Consider the following 15,978-nt stretch of genomic DNA (forward strand, 5'->3'; position numbering starts at 1 on the left):
TATTTCTTCCATGATTGTGAAATAAAAGAACAAGTTACCTTGAAACCAGGAGCACCATCACGGCCTGGAGGACCATCGTTTCCAGGGTTGCCCTGTTAAAATACCATGAAAAAGCATTAAATTCTGTCAATCTTCATCTTACACAGACCTGTGTGTTAGTCTAATTGCTCCCAATAAGAGTGAGAAGATATTGAGATGGGATAGCATAAATACTGAAGATAACAAATTCTTCCTTATAGTTGCCACTCTTAAATCTTAAATGTTCTCAGAAAAATAAGATGGTCTCCAAATATTTTAGGTTTCACAAGTAGAAGGCTGAGTTTTGCGTATTTCTCTAAACGAAAAGCTCAGGACAGTAGTGGTCTTCATCTAGCTTCCACTCTTGTAAAACTGAGACCTACTTTTTAGATTAAAAATGCCAGCGTTGAGGAAGGGACTTTAGAGTAGTCATAGCTAAATTACTTTGTTGTGGTACTTCACAAACTTAAATGGCCTCCTTTTTGAATGTTAATTTCACTTCAACCGTTTCACTGTGTACACTAGCAAACCTTTCCTTCAGAAAATTCCCACAGAACAGAAAGTTTATTTCTATTCAATACTCGTAAAATAAAATTACTATTCTCTGATCTCTTTGAAATCCTGTGAGTCTCAGGACTCGCAGGAGTCCTGTATTAACAGTGCTTCAGGTTATCAAATAAGCTTCCCTGATAAGGCTCAGAGAAAACTTTATATAGTTATTCTTACAGGAAACGAGATAATGTGTTAATACTTTACTTTAACTGTTCTTATAGCGTAAGTCATGTTTAGCCACGTATGGATGCCCTCCTTCAAGGTGAACTTTTAACTTGAATGCTTAAATTGGATGGATAAGTTTATTTGCTGCTCTATGAAGAACAGGGAGCAGGGCCTTGTCCTCCAAGTAATCACCCATAAGGCAGGGTGTTAGAGGGAGCAATTTGTTCCACTCCAATGTTCCCATATTCCCCCTTCTGCACAGGTCCTCCGTTGCGTCTTAACCCACTCTGATCTGGGTACCTGCCACACAGGCCAGAGGTGGTTCTATTGTGTTTTTAGCCTACAAACATACTTTACGTTTTATGGTGAGGGAGTGCACATTGGGAAACATCATGTAGCTCAGCCACAACGTTAAAGCGTATCTGTTTTGTTAGGACTCCAGAATAGTGCCGAGTGTTGCACAAGTCCAATAACTGAATTCCAACATTTTGTGTAATGTGCTTCATATGCCTTCTGAGTGGGCCTTAAGAAACACTTTGTCTTTAATACCATGAATCACTAGATCCCTCAAGTAAAAGTGACTGCAATTTTTACACTTCCCTGAAAGATATGTATATTGCAGCTAACATGATGCTTAGGAAAATTTGCCGATAACAAGCTTTCCTGATATACTCTTCTCTATAGCCAAAACCTTATCCTCTGGGATGTACTACTTTTCCCAGCTCTAGCAATGAAGTAATCTTTTTTCCCTGCTCTATCTTTCTTGGCAATTAAGTAAAAAGTGAAAAGATTCTGATAGTGACTCCAGGATGTATTTCAGACATGACCTATGCCTTGAAGAATTTGCCACCTAGTTGGGGGCAGGAATCTATGTCTTTTAGAATCCTGCTATAATTTTCCCTGAAGACACTGGAAGGTACAAGTTTTCTAGCAGAACAACCTCCAGTGGCATCTCTCTTTTCTGTGTATTCATCTTTGGCTCAGAATAAAAGAAAAGCAATCCTGAAGAGGAAATAAGACATAGCTTACATCACGACCAGCTTCACCAGGAGCACCATTTGGACCAGGAGAACCCACAGGACCAGAAGGACCACGAGCACCAGGAGGACCAGAAACACCCAGGGGACCAGGTTCACCCTAATACAGGAACAGCAGTAACAAAATGTGACATTATAATACAACAAAAAAACAGTCTTACAGAACTTTTGGCCTATATCTAAGAGAAATATTTGTCTGCAATTGATTTTGAAAGTAAAACAGATCCATGACACAAGAAACATATCTAACTATACCAAATATTATCTTCTTTCTAAATTTTCTACTTCTATCAGAAACCTCTGATGCCATTCAAAAATATGCTCACCTGCAGACACAAGTCTTGTTTGTCTGCAGCAAGCAATAATTTCTTCCATTGCTCTGAGTCTGTTAGGTCCATATCCTCTGTTTGCAGCAGCAATGGAAACAGCAGAATCTACGTCTCCTTCTCCCTGGTTTCCCCTAAGAGGAGACCTCAACTTTTTTCTTCACACCCATCTGTTTAAAGCAATTAACTAGTCATATACTCACTGGTGCTCCAGAGATGCCCGGAAGACCGCGTTCTCCCCGAGAGCCAGGCAGACCAAGGATACCAGGAGCACCAAGAATACCCTGAGGACCTGGGCTACCAGGAGGACCCTATGACATGAAGAGATTATATTAACAGAGAAAAATTAGTTTTTATAGCCCTCCACATTTCTCATTTGTTTTGCTCTAGAAAAGTACCAACTGCTTTTCAAGGATCTAAGTGCGTGTCAGTGCTAGTACTTGCATGGAAGAAGTTGTACCCAGGCCATAAGACTTTAAACACCAAAGCTAAATGACTGTAAGAACATAATGCCAGTTATACTCCCCTCACAATTATTTTCTAGTGAAAATGCTGTTTCTGAACAACACTATACACATGCTTTTCCCCTTCCCATTCAATAACAGTGGGTGATGCATGAAAATTGGGTATTCAGTACAGAGAAGATGACTATGTGAGGGCATTCTGTAGTGAAGAGACTGATCATCTGAGACTGATCCTGGGACAGCCTTAGAAGATCTCTAGGTGGTATCTGACATTTCCAAACAACTTAGAGCTCTCTACTGACCATTTGATAGGTAACGGTTGTTTAGTTAAGTGACTTTTCCATTTCCTTGAAATTTGAGAATATGTTGCACTAAACTTGGCATAAAGATTACCCTAAAATATTATCCTAACTTAGAGTCAGGCACACCAGTTCAATTATGTTTTTCATAATTGAAATTAAGCTAGAACATACAAATCCAAAAGTGTATTGCTTTATACTAGATATGAAAGGAGATTTTCAACTGTCACTTTCAAAATTTTAACATATGTGTCTGACAATGCTTCTGCAGCTCACAGAATAAACTTCTACACATTTTTATGGTGAAACAACAGAGTGGTAATTCATACAAGTGCATACTTCCATAAGACCGAAATGCATCTGACTTTAAAAACTCCAGTAATTCTGGATGTGCAAGCTTGAAGACACTCAAAATGAATTTATTTATTTGCATAATTCTAAGCCACCCTTGGGTCAGACAACTCTAACCTTGTGATCTCCCCAAATTAGAGTTTCTGATTCAGAAATGAATTGAGATTGTTCTAAATCGGTGTTCATGTGTTCCTCCTTTTTCCATCCATGATGCTCAATTTCAGAGCAGGAGATCCTGCTTCCCTTTCTCAGACTAAATAGCAATTTCTTCTGCAGTTAGCCTTGTTGCTTTCACTTGGGCTACTTGCAGAGAAACATGCTACTCACCACAAGGAAAAAAAGAGAGAAAAACCTGACCCAGAGGCCAGGTTTGCTTCTCATGGCATGTTTGTCAAACATATCTAAAAACACTTTCTTGAGCCTCAGTGGAGATCTTACTTAAAAGCTTTGATAAATTTGTGGATAAAAGATAAAAGCCCTTCACAAATACCAAAAGTATCTTAGAAGCCATAACATTTACATGAAGAGAAACGTTTCTAATGAGGTATGATACTCAAGAACTTACAGCAGCACCAGCCTCTCCAGATGGACCTTTCTCACCAGCAAAACCGGGTGGGCCAGCAATACCTTGTTCACCAGTACGGCCAACTGGACCAACATCGCCACGTGGACCTCTAGCACCATCTTTGCCAGCTGGGCCAGGAGGACCAGGGGGACCCGTGATACCCTAGGATTGAGTATAAATATGATATCATTACAATACAGACCCATTAACGGGGGAGAACAGAGGAAAGTTTCATTTTATGTCCATGTACAAAAATTGTGCTTTGCAATAACCAGGTTATCAGCTATTCTGAAGCAGCAACTTCTGTTGCTTTTGCTAGTAGTTGGTAGCTGGAATCGGTAGAATTACTGAACTGAGAGATTTAATTTTTTTAATACTCAGTGCAGGCGAAAGTGGCAAAAATTTGGCAGGAAAATATTGATTTGGCTCTAGAGACATTAACTGCAACTATAAAATCTATGAGAAAAAAAACCTTCCAATTCAACAGGATTATTTGCTTTGGATACTGGGATTTGCAATATATTTAGATGCATGGTATCTAAGAAAAGAAGTGCCTTCTGGTAAAGTTTGGAAACGCCTTTGAAAACAAAACTACATACAACAATTTGAAATGAGAATTTTTGGCTAAAAAATAAAGGAGCAGGGATTCACATTCTTAAACGCAATGAGAGGTTGCCCTACTTGAGACAGGGGCTGAAACTGCAGATACTTTAGAAAGTGTGGATAGAAGGCAACCTTAACATTCTTTTTCAAATAGGACATGACCTTCTTATTCCACTCCAGATCAATAGCTATGTAGTTAAAAAGCAAAATGAACAGATTTTTACATATGGTTATGCTCCTCAAGAGGCAGGGGGATACTTGATGGACTGTAAAAAAATCAAACAAACCACAAACCAACCTAAATGCATAACTCCCACTCTGGGATTTTACACAGTTAAGAGACTTTTTCTTATCTCATCCAGTCCTATAAGGTTCTGAGATTATTCCAGTGCAGTTAGGATTTGTGTCCATGTAACAAAAATGAGGATTATCCCTAACCAATGCAACTTCTGACTTGTCTCCCATTAGAACTTCTTCACTAGTTACTTACAGCAGGGCCAGGAGGACCAACTCTTCCAGCAGCACCAGGGAAACCAGTCATGCCCTAAAAATAAAAGTGAAAAGGAAGATTTGGTTTAAAGGAAACAATGACTTCATGAAAAGCAACAGTGTCAGTGCCAAAAGCCGGAAGACTTACAGGAGGACCAGCATCACCACGAGGGCCAGCAGGACCAGCAGCACCAGCAGGACCCTATATATGAAGGATTGAAGAAGACAGGTGAATCAGGCAAACACTGTTGATGTTCCCTATTTACAATAAGGGCTCAGTCTCACTCTCATGAAAGTTAAGGGTGATCTTGCTTTTTACTTTAACAGGAGGAGGACTAGGTCCCAAAACACAATTCCTGTCCTGATACTAGGGTAGTAAATTCTTACAGACATTTTAAATCAGTATCGTAAGGACTGAGAATTGTTCTATAAGGCATTTATGATTCAAATTAATTTGCCTTGCAAATGTTATGTGCATCTAAACAAATCTGGAAGTCAAAATGTGAAAAACGTAGTAAGGCAAAGAACAGCAAGACCTTTGCACTGTATGACTAATACAGCCACATAGTGCAAGGGCCTGGTATTTCTTTATTAGAAGCATACAATAAAAACCCCAAGCCATGTTATCTTGCAACACTTCACAGTATTTGAAATACATGGGCCAAACTTTCTGCATCATTTCAACCAGTTCCCCAATAATGGGCTGCATGCATGTGAAGCAGTATATACCTTTGGCCTATAAAGGTGTTAGCACTTGAAAAGCCTGTGTGCAAGTGGGTGCACAGACAAATTTGCACATATGCTTCTGGATGACTGGGTCTGAAAGTCAGACTGCGACAGAAGAACCTGTCTTTGAGAGGAAGATACCATCATCCTCAGCTCAGAACTTACCTACAATCACCCCCTGAATGGTCCAAGATAGACTGATTTTGCTGATCTTCGGGGCAAGCTGAATTTTTTTTTTCTCTTCATTTCAGTTCCAGACTCACGATCTGAGCCCACATAAATAGACTGACAAAGTTTATATAATGTGTGAAAATCAGTGTGGTGACTTTCCTCACAGCCTAGTTTCAAGTTTTTTTTTTCTTTTTTTTAAATTACCTTTTCAAAATTCAAGGCCTTCAGGTTAGCGTATTGCTTGCATAGCATAGTTAAGAACCATGCATTTGACAAAGACACAGTTCACTTACTGGTGGTCCAGAAGCACCAACTGGGCCAATAGCACCCGTTGGTCCAGTTTCACCCTTAGGTCCTTTAGGCCCACGCTCGCCTTTAGCACCAGGCTGACCAGCTGCACCCTATGGGCAGTAAAACACACAGAACAACGAGTTGGAAAAGCATGCAAAGGAAACAGAGGAATGGCATGGCATCACTAAGAGGAAAGTGCAAACAATACTCACAGGAGGTCCAGCAAATCCGTTAGGACCTACGGGACCAGGCTCACCACGTTCACCCTAAAGAAAGGACAAAGAAGAGAGGACTGGTTGGAATGGGCTTTAAAAAGGCATTTTTCTGAACATCGTGTTTTTGACACATGAACAGTTGTAGGAATTGCTACTTACAGGGATACCACGGGCACCAGCAGGACCAGCGGGACCAGCAGGACCTGCTTCACCCTAAAACAGATGGCAGAAAACATTATGACACTGTGGGGGAAAGCCTCACTGCAGTCAGAAGAGGGGTGATCTTGTGGTACAGACACATATAGTGAGTCACCCTATGTCTCCAATGGAAAGGGTGTTACAGAAAATGCTTCTGTTTTGACCAGCCCTATATTAATAATTTTTAACAAACTTGGACAGGATAAAGAATTGTTCTGAGCTAATGTGTGGTTGTTCATCACCATATCAAAAGCTCTTCTCACAGTGTGGGGAGGATTGTGGAGATTAGCCTCAGCTGGGAAGAATTCAGATAAAACCTAAATCAGAATATTCTCCCCATATAAGCTATTGCCACGTAGATGTGCATCCCTTCCCTGCCCTCTTAAGAGAAGGATTGGGGTGCTATAGAAAACTTCACTGAAAAGTTCTACAGTCCTAATAACACTTGCCTCCAAAACCTGAAAAACTTGCAGAACTCGTGCACACCGGAAGGATGGCATGGTTTTTAATGGAACTCCTCATCTTAAATATTCATGCATGGGTAAACTGCATAAACAAACAAGACACTTTCATTCAAAGAGTAGACTTACCCGATCACCAGCACCACCAGCAGGGCCAGGAGCACCAACAGCGCCAGGGAGACCCTACAGGTCAAGAGACAGGACACCATTTCTAACAAAATGTAAGCAGGAGTGACTACTTTTAATATTTATTCTCTTTCCTCGTGGAGACAGGTGTGTGACTGTCTTCCAGCTGTTTTCAATATATAGGACACATGATTTTATAAAACAAAATCTATTCTGTTATTTTCTTTCCAAAGTATGATTCTAGGACAGGCAGCCAAAACCTCAAATTAATGATAATTTTGTGTGGCTTTGCAGGCTGCCTTTAGAATTAGTTGTCTGGGCTGAGCCCATAAAGTTAAATGGGATAATGTCACACTGAACAACTGTCTATGAAATACACATACACATTGCATCTGCTGATGCAATTTCTCTGCTTGCGTGCATGAGAAGTTATCATTTTTTTTCCCTCTCTCCCCTCAAATTCAAACATCCCTGGAAAAGGGCCACAGAATCATATTGATTTGCATCAAAAGTAGGCAGATATAAAAGGAAATGCAATAGAATGGGAAATGTAAGTCCTGAACATCCCTTATAGTCACTTAAGTTCTGAGGTATAGCAAGGTAAACTCAAGTAGAACCAAAAGACACTTACACGAGCACCATCTCTTCCTGTTGCACCAGTATCACCTCTCAGACCTGGGGGACCCTAGAATACACATAGGGGCAAAAAAGCATTATGTTGGTAATGAACACAATAGTTTGTATGAAAGAAGTTGAACTGTTTGCTGAGTATCCTTGCATTACTTGCATATCATGAGAGATGCTTATTATGCTAGTTTGTTTGGGGAATGGACTTCGATTATTATTTCATTCTTATTGCTGAATATATACTAACTTGCAAAGCGAGAATTTGCAGATGAAGGGGATTGGCATTCTTTTCAGAATTATGAGCCTCTTTCATGGAAAATCTATTTAGTTTTCTGCAGGTGACAAGGTTTTTGAATGGAATTAAAAATTCAAAACCAAGTTGATGTATATTCTAAATGATGAATGTAAAACCCCACTCAAAATCCCTTTTCTTTTAGTCAAGAAATAAACATATGTAAAAATTCTTTTGGGTATTCATGTTATGCAGGAAAAGAACTGTTAAAAACAATGACGTCATATGAGCAGTCACATAAAATGCCATATATTTTCTACAACAAAAAGTTATATCCAGGCCACCAATAGTGTCAAGAAATTGGACCAGCACTCTGTTCTATCTTTTTTTTTTAATACATCCTACCCCTCTGCATTAATCTGCATGCCAGTACATAGTGTTTTATAAAAAGTTGCAAGCAATTTTCATCTTAATTTCCTTACAACTCCATTTATGCTAAATCACTATGGATTTTTTTTAGTCAAAGCAAATAAAGTGGTTCTAGAAATCTCAGTTTAAAGTTTGAATAATGAACAGAAGGGAATATGGAATGAGACGTACATAACAAGATAAAAATTAATTTTATAGATAATTATATAGATAAAGCAGAGGTAGCACAGGACTTGCAACCAGACTTCACAGCTTTATATAAGGGCTTACATTGGCTAAAATGTTTTCTGATTTTATAGACAACTAATATAATCACAAAATTTATGTAACTGATTTGCTTATATCATAGTCACTGCACTTAGAGCAGTCATGGATTAGTCAAAGTCAGTCCTGTGTGATCAGTAGGCCCATTCTGACTATAAAGCCTGTACTCAAAGACAGCTTTAGTATTTCTTTGGTAAAGATAAGCTTATTATTAACCAATCCTGTGAAGCACTAACTGCCACTTAAACCAATTCCAAATGCTGAGCAAAGATCAAAATACAACCTTAGAAAAGACTGTCAGTCTGTTAGACCAACAAAACCTCTACTTACTGACTACTTATGAGTCATCATGTAATCATGTAATACAGTTTCACAGTAAATAAAAGGCTCAGGTTTTTTTAAGTTATTGAAATTCAAGCATCTCCCAAACCTGTCCTGCCATAACAAAGCAGGTTAGATGGTCCGCCTTACCTTTTCACCCTTGCCTCCTGGAACACCAGCAACACCTCTTTCTCCTGGGATTCCACCAGGGCCAGCAGGACCAGGACCACCAGCAGCACCAACATTGCCAGGCTCACCCTAGAGCAACAGTGTATCATATAAGACAGGTCAAATAATTCACACGATTTGGAACACAATTTTGTCATTACTGCTTTGCCCGTTGTTTTGCTTGCTTGTAAATAGTGTGAGTAGAAGTATTTAGTCTTAAGCTATTGTACTTATTTTACTTTTTCAGCTAGTGAAGATGCCAGATGCAAACACTCTCTCTGATTCTCTGGGCTCCTGAGGTTTTAGGACATCCCATATTCCAAACTAAACTTTTGTGGAAAGACTACCCACAAAAATCTTGAAAACTAAGACCCATATTCAATTAGCATCAAGCCAATGTTATTTTGGTAGAAGACAGCTCATTATTGTGCTAATGTTTTGGAGAAAATATTGCTTACTAGACACAAGAACTTCCTGTGCAGAAGTGGAGGTGGGAATCAGCATGAATTTTGGCCAAAATCTTGGACCCTATCTTAAAACAGAATAACAGTATACCCAGCTGACAAGCCGTAATCAAACTGATTCCAAACTGGAGGTCCTCTCCATTGTCTATAGTGCTGAACAAAAAACCCTTCAATATTGTTGTGGACTAGTTGGGATGGAGCTTTACCATTTGAAGAAATGACCCAGTGGCGATGGTGTATAGGTAACTACCTGCTACTAGTAACCATTTATGCTCTCAGGAAATAAGGCTTTGGATTGCCTGCATCAGGAATTCAACAGTGAGGCAACGGCAGCTGGAAAAGTCGTACCTTGTTACCATCAGGGCCTGGTGGGCCAGATGGACCACGGCTTCCAATGGCACCAGCAGGACCAACAGCACCACTTTCACCAGGAGGACCACGTTCACCCTGCAGGGGACAGTCTGATTTGAATTTTCCCTTGAATTGTTCTGTAGCTTAGAGGTTTAAAAGCACTTACTAGTAGAAATGACAATGATGTGATGCATTTTTAGCTGAACAAACCATTAAGAACTGTGCAGGTATTAGATATTATTAGATATTAGATTAGGTATTAGATCATAAGAATTGGCTCTAGCTTTTGACACACATAAAGCAAAGTGAAATACTGAAGTCTTGCATCATGATAACAGCTGACAAAGTACAAGTACTTCCTGAACATAATTTTGGCTGCTGTGCTCATTCTGGTAAATGTCTTGCATTCTATTGTCAAATGGAGTTCCTGATACCAATTTGAGGGCAGATAACAGATTCTAGTGAAATCAGAGCCACAGTAATTTACAAACAATTATTTTTCAGTGGCAAATGCCTGGTGAGTATTGGAGAATAAAGGTGACAGCTAAAGCCTACAATGTGACCTGCACATTATAACAGGTATAAGGATAAATTCTGAAACAGATCATCTGGGCTTAAATGCACAACAGATCTGTCACAGGTAGAAATATCAGTTTACTAAAGGGATCTCAAATTATACCAGTGCCATCAAGCTGGACATCAGTGAATAATCTGATAATGCATAACGGAGATTTTTAGTTACATTGGAGAATGTGGGAGTTTGAATGAGAACTATAATATGGTCAGAAAACTGATGCCAGGAGAGGTACTGCACTGCTGAAAATCACCAATGATGCAGAAGGCTAACATATGTTGTAGTCATGTTCCCCAATTAATGTATCTTTTCATTATTTTTACGTGTATCTTGTTAATGACAGAGAGGCAGAAAAGGAATAAAGATATTTATGAAATATGCGTAGATGACAAAGGTAGAAGCTCTTGCCAACAGGAAGAATAACCTGCTGGCTGGCTGTCACAGTAGAAGTGGGACAAAATTCAAGAATGCAAAGTACCAGGCCATTTATTTAGGTACCAAAAATGACTATTTGTGCTGTAAGTGGGGGGTTCGCCTGGTGAAAATGACAGAAGGGAAGAGGTGATAAACAATAGCCAACAATATGATACAGACATGAAAAAGGCAAATGTCATCTGGCACAAGCAGTGAGGTATTTTTAGGAAGTGTTAATCTTGTTGTACAAAGCATCAGTAAGACCTAATTTGGAATACTGAATGAAATACACGTTGGCTGGGTATGAGATGCTTAAGGCAGGCTACAGTAGAGACAGATAACTGCTACTACAATGATAAAAGGAACTTGGCTTGGATAGATTAGCAAAATGAAAGTTTAAAGAGGACATGTTTACTAATACAGCCTCAGGGGAGTAAATATAGGGAGGAAAAGTGTGATTTGAACTGACTGACATGACTGATAGGAGTGAGTTGGAATATTTGCCATGAATACATTTCATGCGGAAGTCAGAAGAAAAGAGGAAGCAGTAGAAGTAGTTTAAATATCAACATCTTCATAGGGGGATTTGGAGAGCAAATAATTAATTAAGCATTTCATAAACTACTCATTACTCTGCATAAATGGGACTTTCCTGCCATGCAGGAAGGCCTCCACACAAAGCTCTCTACAGTTGTTTATTCAGTGCAGGAATAAAGGGAACTGGGGGGCAATATCTTCTAATGACTATTCCAGGCTCTGGATTTAGCCCACCATTTGTTCACAATGACATTATGTGGGAGGTAGGAGCTGGCTAACAAGTATGGCTGAACTGGTCAGGCTAAGAAGGTCTGTGCACAGGCACTGGAGATGGAAATTCTCATATGCACCAGGCCTCGGTGTTACACTGTAGGGTCAGTCTTTTGTCATCCACATTCTCATTGTGGGGTTCATTAATACAAAACAAAAAATTTGATCATCTCATCAGGATAGCATTACTTATTGCTTCATATTGCTTATCTAGAAGTTAACTAGAATTTAACTAGTTAACTGGTGACTATTGTGTTATATAATCATATATCCTGACACATGCAACGAGCAGAGAAAATTCTCCTTTATTCCTGCGGGTCTGCTGCAATACATTGTATTGTATTCTGTATATTGTATTCTGTAACTGAGAAGAGCCGTTTGTCTTAAGAAACTTGGAAATGTGTATAGTTACAATTATTATTGAAGACATTATTAAGACAGTCTGTACTAGATTTCAAATGAGTTACTCACTCTTGGGCCAGCAGGACCAGGGACACCAAATTCACCATGAAGACCCTAGAAGAGAGCAGATGTTTTGGTAAAGCTTATTTCTAAAGCAAACTTATTAGCTTAAATTGTGCTCTGTTTCTTAGCAGTAAATAGAAATGCTTCTCAAATTGCAGCAGCATATTGAAAATCTTCAGACTAAAACCACTCTTTCAGATACACACAAATAAACCCTCTTCATATAGCTGCACAATATCTCGAAGCACACATGAGATAATAATTTCTCATCTGACAAGGGTTAAATTATAAGCTCATTTTTCAGGTACACGCAATGTCAGCTCTTTTACAGGGACACACAGGCAGGTAACTGTAAACTTAAGGGTGGTTATGACACATAGGATGCTCAATTTGCAGATTACATCACATCTTAACTGTGCAGAACCTGTAGCCTGAGTTACCACTGAGCTACCTCAGTTGTGTGCCATTGTAAATTGACTGAGATTGATTGAGGTGCAAAAGCATACAACTGGAGTAATGCAGGTTAGATTGAACCTTAAAAAAATTTTGAAGTAAAATATTTTTTATGTACTGTCTTGTCTTTTGGGGGAGGGTTTTATTGCTATTTAGGCCCGAAAAGCAAAGGATTGGCTTTGCTCAGCTTCATACCAAAACTTTGAAAAAAGAAGTATGTTGTAAATTCCAATGGACCTTCTTCATTTGTGGCTAGCTTTAACAAAAGGGGCTATTAAATTTTGCATATAACACAGATTGCTTTGTTTTGGCAAGTGGATCCAACAGGCTTTTGCTTCACCACATGTGCAATTGTAAACATAATGCTTATGCAATGCCTGCCCCTACTTGCAGAGTACTGTATCTGTCACTCACCCTTTCGCCTGGTTTACCAGCTTCACCAGCTGGACCTGAGGGACCTGGGAGACCCTAAGTGCAAAGAAACAAGAACAGAAATAAAGGTAAGGTAGAAGCACTTCACTCTTTGTAAAGCATAGATAAGATTGAGCAAAGCACATATTTAGTTACCTGGAAGCCAGGAGGACCAGCGGGACCTTGTTCACCCTTTCCACCTTGGTTGCCCTGGATGGAATGAAAAACAAGTGATTAACTTGGAAGCAGAAATACAGAAAAAATATAGTTTAAAGTGGGAAGTCCTATTGATGAAAAGTAAATCACAAATTGGACCTGTGTGGAGGCTGTTACTTACAGTGACTCCAGGAGGACCTTGAGCACCGTTGTTTCCCTCTGGTCCAGGAGCACCCTAAATGTGTTGAAGTAGAAAAATGTCACCAAAGTTTTGGTTTGTTATGAATAATATCTCTCTAAAGTACTTCCGTGACAAAACCTAAAGGTCTCTGGCTGCATATTTTTAACTCACACTGGTACACTTAAGGTACAGTTTTAGGTTTATTTGACTTAACCATTTGCTTGTAGAGCTTCACTGTCAAAAGGTACTAAAGATGCTTGCAATTTTAAATTCTGGTGATTGTTTTAGTTATTGCAGCACATTCACCCTTAAGGAAACTTCTTTTGGAATTACAGACTGCATTTTTCCCCATAAGAGACCAGTTATTTGATCCCTTAAGTGGAAGATTTAGAAAGTTTCAACTATCAGTAAGAAATTGGAAATTTACAGGATAAATTAGAAACCATACGCTTTCCTTATAAATTTGCACAAGGAGCGCTATTTTTTCCTCTTCATAGGATGCTAATACCCCATAATTAATTACCCAATTAATTCCCAAGAAGAGTAATTTTCATTTATGCCTGAATAGTCCCCACTGACATGAGGCTAGATGAATGCATTGCAAAGTGCTTTTCTGTTTCATTATCTGTTCATGCTTGCACAGGACAATGCAATCTTATTACAGAGGTTCTGAAAATCTACTTTTTTTCTCTCTGGAGGTTGATAAAGAAAGTATATCCACATACCCGTGGGCCAGCAAGACCAACATTGCCTTTTTCACCAGGTTTGCCAGGTTCACCCTGAAATTCAAAGAAAAAGATACAGAAGTTAACCAAGACATTGTATCAGATTCAGTTTAGACTACTGGACAGAGACTGATATTCTCTTTGCCAGAAGATTTATCGTAATATTTCTTTAACCTTAATTAAAAAACCCACAAACTCCATCTGGCTTGTTAAACCAGTTAGAAAGAGTAGCTACACAAATAAATGTCCTTTCTTTTCAAAACTCCATTCCTTTATTTATTGAAATCATAATCTGTGATACCCTGCATAGAATCCTATGCAATACACCATATATATGCGTGTGCTTGTGTGTATGTATAGGAACACCACAGATCCAGGAAATTATTATTGTTATCTGTGGTCTGTGTGTGACACGTCAAGAGCCCCACTGAAACACTGGAGGCTTTTCTTCTAAAGTGAGTGGATTGTGCTCTGTAAATAACAATACTCTAGAACTGAAACTTGGGCTTGGTGGCCAGCTTTTACAGAACTTTTACTGAAGTGTACATACAGAAATTATAAAATTGACATGCAGAAATTATAATTATACCCATATTATTCTACTCACTTCAATGTCCAAATATTCCTAAAACAATTAAATTGGTTTTCATTTGTTTAATCATATTTTATATAACTGCAAAATAAGTTACAACAGAACTCTTGAATTTAAGTGGATGCCATCCTATATGCAGGCAATATACAGGACGACCCAGGGAGATGTGTTTGATTGTTAGAGTTGGGGACCTATAGCTTAGTCTGGAAATACCTTCATAGTAACAGAAAGTGTCTATACTGTACTTACAGTGGGACCTTTTGGTCCAGGGAATCCAATGTTGCCAGGCTCACCTCTGTTACCAGCTGGACCAATTGGCCCGACCCTACCATCTGCTCCAGGGAAACCCTAGAAAAAGAAATCATACTGTTAAATGGCTGCAGTAATTTAACTGGTGTGTGGAGTTCAGTTTTAGAGGAAATGTATACTGACAGGAAGCAAATGTCATGTAACTTTTTAATACTGTTTATACACTGCATGCTTATGCATTCCTCCATTTTTCTCCTTTTTGTAGAACTCTGTGTTTCTTCTTCCCTTTCCAGGACACAGGCCTGATCTGAGATCCACAGAAATGGATGGAAAGTTTCTCACTGATCTTCTGAGTAGTATGGCAGTAAAATCTTGCTGGTTTTACACATAGTTGTGCTAGAGATCAGTGCTGAGGTGTCTGCTTTTCAAAATCTGAGTTTATGTCTATGTTTCTCATGCACTGGGGAAGCAGAATGAAAAGCAGGGTACTTACAACAGGCCCTTCCTTGCCAGCAGGACCTGGGCTTCCAGGCTGACCTGGGAGACCCTGAGAAAAGAAAGGTTTCATGTTTTTAGAAGGACCAACTCACCCAACAGTTAACTACATTTTTTTTCTCTATGCATGCACACACACACACAACCCCCTGACAGAGACTCTAAGTTATCAATATACGTTGTGGAAACAGGACTGTATGTCCGATCAAGTTTAAATCTAAAAGACACTGAGGTTTAATGTGGTGGTGTGTGCTCCCATGACAGTTGAAAATCAGTATAGGTAAGTACCTGTTTTACTCGGATAAACTCCCTTAGGCTCTACTTTACCAAAGAATGTGCTTAAATATTTGCAGATGCCTAATAGTTTACACATGCATTGAAAACTCTTTCACTTCATGGCATGGGGTGGGAAGAGAAAGAGGATAAAAGACAATGACATGGACATAATCTGGCTGGAGCCAGCACCACTAAAGTGGATGGCTGTTTTCAGTGAAATAATTTGCAAAATAGAATTAACGTAATTAAGATCAGCCATCTCACATA

General features: G+C 39.1%; 1 protein-coding gene across 1 annotated transcript in view; it reads right to left on the reverse strand.

The window, feature by feature from the left end:
* The window catches only part of COL1A2 (collagen type I alpha 2 chain), a 41,568-nt gene that overhangs the window by 5,491 nt on the left and 20,099 nt on the right, over window positions 1-15,978 (reverse strand). The window contains exons 24-43 of the mRNA XM_064444602.1: window positions 15,434-15,487; window positions 14,941-15,039; window positions 14,100-14,153; window positions 13,375-13,428; window positions 13,194-13,247; window positions 13,041-13,094; window positions 12,180-12,224; window positions 9,911-10,009; window positions 9,081-9,188; window positions 7,689-7,742; window positions 7,061-7,114; window positions 6,432-6,485; window positions 6,270-6,323; window positions 6,060-6,167; window positions 5,018-5,071; window positions 4,871-4,924; window positions 3,778-3,939; window positions 2,302-2,409; window positions 1,765-1,872; window positions 39-92 (exon numbers count right to left, since the gene is read on the reverse strand). Of these exons, the coding sequence (XP_064300672.1) occupies window positions 39-92; window positions 1,765-1,872; window positions 2,302-2,409; window positions 3,778-3,939; window positions 4,871-4,924; window positions 5,018-5,071; window positions 6,060-6,167; window positions 6,270-6,323; window positions 6,432-6,485; window positions 7,061-7,114; window positions 7,689-7,742; window positions 9,081-9,188; window positions 9,911-10,009; window positions 12,180-12,224; window positions 13,041-13,094; window positions 13,194-13,247; window positions 13,375-13,428; window positions 14,100-14,153; window positions 14,941-15,039; window positions 15,434-15,487 (1,485 nt within the window). The remainder of the gene's footprint in view (window positions 1-38; window positions 93-1,764; window positions 1,873-2,301; window positions 2,410-3,777; window positions 3,940-4,870; window positions 4,925-5,017; window positions 5,072-6,059; window positions 6,168-6,269; window positions 6,324-6,431; window positions 6,486-7,060; window positions 7,115-7,688; window positions 7,743-9,080; window positions 9,189-9,910; window positions 10,010-12,179; window positions 12,225-13,040; window positions 13,095-13,193; window positions 13,248-13,374; window positions 13,429-14,099; window positions 14,154-14,940; window positions 15,040-15,433; window positions 15,488-15,978) is intronic.

Source organism: Phalacrocorax carbo, chromosome 2, assembly GCF_963921805.1.
Source record: "Phalacrocorax carbo chromosome 2, bPhaCar2.1, whole genome shotgun sequence".
NCBI classification, from domain to species: domain Eukaryota; kingdom Metazoa; phylum Chordata; class Aves; order Suliformes; family Phalacrocoracidae; genus Phalacrocorax; species Phalacrocorax carbo.